General features: G+C 35.8%; 1 protein-coding gene across 2 annotated transcripts in view; it reads right to left on the reverse strand.

Annotated features, from left to right (window-relative positions):
• The window catches only part of LOC117972668 (guanylate cyclase soluble subunit alpha-2-like), a 37,973-nt gene extending 31,472 nt beyond the window's left edge, over positions 1-6,501 (reverse strand). For both annotated transcript variants that reach the window (XM_059028514.1, XM_034922521.2), the window contains exons 1-2: positions 5,828-6,501; positions 1,728-1,789 (exon numbers count right to left, since the gene is read on the reverse strand). In XM_059028514.1, the coding sequence (XP_058884497.1) occupies positions 1,728-1,789; positions 5,828-6,058 (293 nt within the window). In that variant the 5' untranslated portion in view covers positions 6,059-6,501. The remainder of the gene's footprint in view (positions 1-1,727; positions 1,790-5,827) is intronic.
• Positions 6,502-8,481: the final 1,980 nt, after the last annotated feature.

Genomic DNA, 8,481 nt, shown 5'->3' on the forward strand with positions numbered 1-8,481 from the left:
GATCCTACACTCTTACAAAAGTATGTCAGGGTTTAAGACCTCACTCTACATTTAGTCAGAAATGTGAGTTCTCAGCAAGGTAACATATAAAAACTGTCAATTTTAGTCTGGACATTTAACAGCATATCTCTGAAAATCCACACAAATGCATTGATGTCAAAAGGCTTGATTCAGGATAGACTGTAAATATCAAGTCCCTTCAGAAAAACGCCAAAGGAAACAAATCTGTTTTTTAGTAGAAACAAACATTAATCTCTATTGGGTGCAGAGCAAATGCTGGAGAATCACATACAGAGTGATGATGAGAGTTTAGAGCTTGGAGCCAACAAGCCTGTTTCTATACCCCAGCTCAGGTCCTTCTTGCCCCTGTCAATGTATTATGACCTTTAAGCTGTTAGGAGCATGTAACACAAATTAGGCTATTGTCCTTTCCTTAAAAGTAGCTACTTCTTCTTATTCATTAAATTTATTGTATTTCATCAAACAAAACATACATAGTAAACAGTTTTACAGAATATCAAGCTGTAGTGGAATATACAATATACTGTATTTAAACACATTATCATTTTTTAATTGTTTAATGGGGTGTGTTATATGGTGTCCTTTATCTGTTGTATTGGAATAAGTTCAAGTCTGCCCTGGTGGGAGTATGTTCTGTTTTTTGTTTTTTTAATTTATTTAAACAAGCTATTTTTTATTAAAACAAAATCATTCTTTAAATAAACAGTTAAGGTTTGTGAATAAGAGTCCAATGTTAGGTTTACATAGGCACTCTTAAATGCACTGGAGAAAAATTAACAACATAGTTCTCTTGTGTAAAATCGTTTTATGTTATATTTTTTAGCATTTATGATTTATCCCTCAAGAAAGAGTGAATATGTTTTTTAAAAAAACACAATATTAGATAGACAATATTTGTTTTGTGGGTTTTATTTTCCATAAATGAGGTTGCTTTTTATTCACACATCATTGCCTATTGGTCCATGTGCAAAAAAATAATATACCATTGTATTTGGTTATAAGAATCTTAGGGTTTTTTTGGCCCTGCTATATAGGAAACATATTTTACACATATCACATATCTATGATATTAATGTTTAGAATGTATTTAACATATTATTAAGAGTCATTTGAAAATATATTTCAGTGATATAATACTGTATCCAGCTACATTTCAGGGACCAAAGCAGATTTCCATGAACTAAAACAAAAAAGCTTTTTCTTTCAGAAAATGAATTTCCACAACTTCCAGTACTGACTCACAAATGATAAAGCAGTGGCCATTATGCATAGGGACTTCTATCAGAAATACTTGAGTTGATAGCTATACAAACACACAGCTGACCTGAACAACTGCAGCTGATTTCAATATCCATTTTCCACTACTCGACACAGGACAGCAGTGTGGAGTAGTGGTTAGGGCTCTGGACTCTTGACCAGAGGGTCATTGGTTCAATCCCAGGTGGGGGACATTGCTGCTGTACCCTTGAGCAAGGTACTTTACCTAGATTGCTCCAGTAAGAACCCAACTGTATAAATGGGTAATTGTATGTAAAAACAATGTGATATCTTGTAACAATTGTAAGTTGCCCTGGATAAGGGCATCTGCTAATAAATAATAATAATAATCATGGCTTTGAATTAATTACATTTGATGAGTATTTTAGCAGCACCTTGAAAACATACTACGAAATACAATGATATTAATATGAAAAGGGTTATCTTACCGGATAACTTGATTCTTGTAGTACTGCAAAGTTCTTTGGAGGGCTTGTTGTATGGTTTGTGCCTAAATTTAAGATAAGAAAAGCTTAATTAAAAACTTTAGTAGACTATTATATTACTACTACTACGACTACTACTACTGCTACAACTACTACTACTACTACTACTACTACTACTACTACTAATAATAATAATAATAATAATAATAATAATAGTATTATTATTAGTATTACTGGCCCAGTTTAATTACATCATTTGTTCCACTTAATTTCCATTACCTGCACAAAAGATATTGACCTAACCATTAGCATACAGTGCCTTCATAGGACCCAGATGATATTCCAGGTTGATTTACATAAACTCTGTGTTGTTTCTTGACTTACAGTATTAACTACTAGTTCTTTGCATTCCAGCATTTAAGAACCCCCCACCCCCCCCCACCCTTCCTAGACGATATCTTATAAATCCTTTCCATCACTCCAATACACTGCGATACCTAAGAGAAGCCTATTTTCCCACAAGCTTCCAGTATGTTCCGTGAAGCAGCCATCCTGGTCCAAGCCAAACACAGGACAACTGTCTGGTAGTCGCGATTCCTTACTCAACCCATGGTGCTATGCATTGCCAGCGAAACAGTGCGTTTCCTAGCAGCGAGACATGTTGAATGGTTGAATGGCATCATGAATGAACACAATACAAGTAACATTAAATCCCATCCTATTAAAATATATCTTCAAAAATTGAACTACATGACCAAAATAAAAGATAAAAAATTGACTTTGCTGATCAAGCACAATGTATTTAAATCTTTGTTCAGGGACTGTATGAACACTGCAGCTGTAATGTATACTGTTGCTATTAGATACAGCCAATTAATAAACAGGCGTTAATAAAACAGGGGCCTAAGCCTGTTTATCTAGTACTGTATGTTCAAAGAGAAACTGAATTACCTTTTTAGAGTGGGGGGTGAGCAAGACGTGGTAGAGACATATGTTGTGTTAAAAGTTCTGAATTAAGTGGTGCAGTTTGTTCATGGACTAGGCTTTTTGCCCTTCAGGTGTGGATTAGAATGTGAGTTGAACAGTGAAATGAGCCTAAACTACAGGAGAGTGAGCCACTAAACCAACACACAACCTCAGCATTACTCCTAAACATTAGCTATGGGTGGCACGTTGTAACTTACTTTATCATAAGAACCTAAATGTTTTCACTTTTTTTATTTAACCTGGTAAGACCAACAGATGACAGGTTCTCTTTTAAAGTGGTGGCCTGGGCAACAGGGAGAAGTATGAATTAGTCAGGGTTTGAAGTCTCATCCAAAGTATTTTTAGACTGTGTCACTTCTTTCAAAGGCTTTAACCCCAGAACGTAAATAGCACATTTCTCTCTACAGAATTGTGGTACTGCATGCTTTGATAAAAATTAATTGAAATCAAGTCAAAAATGCACTTTAGAAGCCAATTCATTTACATTTAATTACACTAACCACTTTCAGCAGTCTTAAGATTGAATCTACTGGAAATACAGATGGATTATTTTACCATTAATATGCCACACACAAATGATGTACTGTTTGCTGGTTTAAGTGCATTTAAATAGATATGATTCTCATCTGGTTTATCTTAGTGTTTTATAAAAACATTTCTGAAGGTTATTGAAGGGTCAGTTCTGCAAACCTACAGAGGATCTCTGTCACTGTCTCCAAAGCAAAGAAGGGTTCTGTTTGTTTTTTTTAACCAATGTTTTTTCAAAGCCTGTTTGTAAAAATATAATCAATAATAGTAAATGTTATTTTGTTTATAAAAGCAGACTTTTAAAGTCCATACTTTTTGCATTTCTTTTGAAGCTGAATAAAATAAATGGTATTATTATTATTGTTGTAAAAATAATAAAAACACCATAAAGCACATTAAACTGGGGGATATAAACATCTCATACGATATTGTGAATAATAATATTTTCAAACATTTTTTTCACTGGCTAATGGAAAATGAACAGATTAAACTTTAACATACAATCATCATAATGGTTCTATGTGAGTGCATATACATTACTAATTAACCTTCAGAATTTTACAGCAAAAAGTGTCACTCATCACTAATGAACACACAGCAATTAAATTCTTATCTTCAGCCACAATTTTTTAAAATATTTATCGTCTTTAAAAGCATGAATCATATTTAACATTATATTACAATACAGCCACAGAACAAAATGACAAGTTAACTTGAAGAGCGGTACACTTGACAATATACTTTACTGTAATGATCAGTATGTCTAATAGATATTAGAGGAATTATAAAAGCATGCAAGACTCTTACAAAGTGTTCTTGTCCTACAGTAAAATAGCTGTACTCTGGTATTTCTGCTGTATTTATCAACTGGTTTACCAAAGAAACCCTGCTTTTATACTTAACCATATTGATATTTTCGGATGAGTTAAGTAAAACAGAAAAAGGTGCGGCTGGCTCATGTGTCATAATTCACGAATATGACGTTTCTACAGGGGTTTAACAGCGCTAATAACACGTATGTACCTCATCTCGCCTGCAGGGGTCAGCGTTTCCTGTTACAGCCTCCGGAGACATTTTCTGGGCAACATTCAATGAGCTTCTGAATCACAGCTTCAAATGTAACTGGGTACGACCTGGCTACCTATTCCCAAGCACGTGTCAAAAAAATCAGACTAGCTTGGACCAGTGTTTATTATCAATTAGCTTTTCACTCGTAGAGGAAAGTGTTACCCGCCAAAGAAGTGCTTCAGGTATGGCTGGTCATTATGTAAATCATGTGTCTTTTAAAGCACATAGGGCATTTTTCTATAGACAACCTGTGAAACAAACAAACAAAAAACTAATAACAGATTCCTTAAAACAATTTCGAATGAGTTTACATCAACCAGGGTCCAAGACATCCAATCTAAGGACTGGGGACTGGGGGTCAAGGAGACCTAGGGAAAACTTAAAAATAAATATACCTATACACAGTTAGGGTTCAGACTGATTGTAGTTTATGATATGCAATAATTTAGGTGTTGGGTGTTAAAGTGTGTATCTATTGTATTTTTCTGCTATATTTAGTTTTTTACATGGTCTAATACAAAAAGGTATATATAAAAAAAAACCTTACAGTTGCAGTGTCCACATCTATGTTAATCTTCAGAGTAAAATACCACATTGAAGCTTATAGTGCAGACTGCACCACAAAACGACATGCACAGGCCCAGTACCTAACGGCTGGGGTGTTCCCTCAGGTTGACATTATTGAGGTGTTCATACAGTGCATACTTTTCTGCAGAAGTTCAAATAGCAACTGTCAGCACTGGCTGGCTGTTGTCGCTCATCTTTTACATAAATCACTAAAAAAAAAAAAAAAAATCTATTTTTTTGGTCGTAGTGATGCAACAGTTTTGAGAAGAATCAATATAACCACCGCGCAGTGAAATTATAACGATTATGTAAAACAAGATTTGCAGAATAACATGAATGTCAATTTAGTGTATATATGCATCAAATTTTTATTGCTCTTATTAGTTATTTAAATTAAAGGTACCTGATATAAAAAATACAGTACTTTGACAAAATACATGGTAAATAGATAACACACGAACACAAACACACACACACACACACACACACACACACACTTCATTACGACCATTCATGCCATGATGGCTTGCATAAATACATATTTTACTACCTACGATTCCAAGCCCACGTTTTTTAATTATAATAATATGTGGTGAGGTCGTGTAGTCCCCGAACGAGACAAAATCGTACAATCAGCTAAATAACCAATGAAAATAATTGCTCAAGTAACAAAGGATATGCAAAGTACATATTTGATTGAGGTCTTTCATGGGAGCATGCAACCTGCTTGCAAAAATACTTAAGGAACATCTCGATGTGAATTACTTTACAAACTTGAAAACACACAACAACCAGCCTTTGGGGATTGTCTTTGTATTGAGTTGTGGGTTAACCAATTCGAATACACTGAGTAAACTATAGGCTAGATACATAGGCGTAACAATAAATATATCGCACCTATCTAAAGTAAAATGACATATTTATTCAAGTTTAGGTTGTATTTTTTTCTTTACCGTTGGCGAGGTGAGTTTCCTTATGCTATTCCCCAATGAATCCAGGTTAACTCGTCTCGTCCGCGGTGCCCTTTTTATTTCGACATCTTCAAATGGGCATGAAAGTGACCCAGAGGGGCTCTTTCCGTTCCAAAATACCCTCGAGAAGGGACATTCGACATCGTCGGGGCTCTCCGGATAATCTGATCCCAATGAACTGAACGATTCCGATGAGATCTTCCTCGAAGACATTCTGGGCAGCCAAAAGGATTCATTAGATTTCAAATTGAAGTGGATGAATTCAGTGACGGGTAAATGGCAAAAAAATCCTCTGGGTTACACTTATATAAGGAGATGCCAGGGTAACGTTCATTTGGGCTGGACAGAGAGAGACAGACAGCAGGGACGGTATACACCGCGCTCCCGTTACCGAGCATTTGAACCCTAAACCTTTTTTTTTTTTCTCCTCTGTCTAATAATATTAATAACAATCACGTGTTTTCAGTGTCTCTCCTTTCTGTGTCACTTATTTCAAATAAAGCCAGGATACAATTCATTCTTCAAATGCTGCTTCTCTTTCCTGATGTGAATCCATAAAATATTTTTTTTTAAAAACAGTCTGCTGCGAGAGATAGGGTACTACAACCAAGAATACGAACTCTTCCACTAAGCTATGTCAGCCTTACCGCTTTAGTATCTCCTTCTTCCAATCAGTGAAACATCCCCCACCCCCTTTTACCTCAGAAAATATTGTCATTCTGCGAGTGAGTCGTGTTGCTATGTAGGGTGTATTGGATTTCAAAGGATATATATGAATGAAAATGTAAAGTGGTATATTAAAAATTGTTAAAGTAACAAAGTAACAAAGGTTTATTTATCGAAACGGCAGACAACATAAAAAAATAAAATAAATAAGGAGAAAAAAAAAACAAACAAAAAAACACAATCAGTCATAACATAAACAAAAAACCCAGCAGGCGCAGGTGTCAGTCAGCAATGAGTTGACTCTACGGCAAAAGCAACCACGTTAGACATTCTGGTCTTGATAATTTTCCCATATAAGTATTGTCTGATTTTTTATTTGAATGTATATTTTATTAGTTATAGAAGAGTTGTCTTTTGCAAAAGTTATTGCTGAAAGTTTAAACAACTTTTGGTTGAACTGTTTTTTGTCTCTTTTGAAACAGGCTTTTGAACTCTCGATTAGGCATTGTTTTCTCTATGCGTCTTTAACGAGTCAGCTATTACCAACACTTCGACATCCGAGCTGCAAGATGCATTTTGAACATATTCTAGCATGTCGTTATCAGATGCAGTGTTTCTGTGATGCTTCAAGAATATTATTATAATGGAAGGAGAAGAATACATGCGCACAATACCCCGAGATGAGCCTGTAAAAGACAAATATTGAAATTTCTGTAATGTCAAATTTCAATAACAACTAATAAGGTAAAAACAAAACAAAACTTAATACAGTGCATTATTTTATTGTGTGATGTTAAATGGTACTTGCACACACTCTGAGTCTCTTTAATGCATGTACGAGGTATATCTGTATATAAAAAAAATGGATCAGATAAATCCTTTAACCTGAAAAATACGTATTTATGTATTTGACCTTTTTCTGCTTGATGAAAGAATCTCCGTTCTGGTACCCTCTGCATGGTATCTTAATACAGGAAGCCCAAAGGAATAGCAAGGTGTCAGGTTTGAAAGTTGTAGAAATCAAATAACTACACACTGCGAAGAAGTTAGTGAACAAACAGCACGATCAGCACTAACACGTCTACTACATATTTTTAATAACTAAAACTGTTTTTTTTTTTTTTTTTTTTTTTTTTGTTTCGCTAATACAATTTAGCACGTATTGGCAACTTTAATACATGTAGTTACACAAATCGTTAGGTTACGGGTGTAACCCAGGTTCCCTGAAAGAGAAGACGACCACCAACCAATACTTCTGGGATATGCCTGCCACAGGCATTTACTGAGCATTTTATGTCAGAGCTGCCGATAGTCATCTCTGGGGAATGATGTCCACTGGTCGCGTCTACCGAGGGAATAAGTAGTCACTCTGTGGAGCTCACTCCTTTTGCATGGTTACATCCGTAACCTAACCACACTTTAGGGAAGAAAGTGGGGTTCACGCCTAATGATACCTGGTTCCATCATTCCGAATACTCATAGACGCACTGTGCACTGACAGGAGCATGTAGCTCACTAATCCACCCTGCGGAGGTGAAGGCCCTGTGAAAATCGCAGACATTTTCGTTAAAATTCATGGTAGTGTCACAGGTAAAGTATCGTATTTCACGGAATGTGCACGGAAATATGTTATAAATTACGCGTACAGATTATTATTATTTTAAACAGCAAATATACAGATAAATGCACTGACATCAAAATTGACAAATAGTTGTGACACGGTGTTGTAATTAACAGCCTGTAGGTAAAGTGTATCTGCAAGGACAGCTTTCTGTTCTAGTATGTCAGGTGCATGTTCACTATTTAGGTCGTGCAAAACAAATACAGGAGGCGTGCTGCATACCCAGGCACTGTACACAGAGTAGGTGTTTGTCTTGTGGAGGGAGGATCCTCCCACAGGATGCAAGGGTGGAATTTGGAAATCTCTTGACGTGCTGGGGCGAAGCTTCGAGGCGCGGAGCGTCCACTCA

The sequence above is a fragment of the Acipenser ruthenus genome, chromosome 8 (genome assembly GCF_902713425.1).
Source record: "Acipenser ruthenus chromosome 8, fAciRut3.2 maternal haplotype, whole genome shotgun sequence".
In the NCBI taxonomy this organism is placed as follows: domain Eukaryota; kingdom Metazoa; phylum Chordata; class Actinopteri; order Acipenseriformes; family Acipenseridae; genus Acipenser; species Acipenser ruthenus.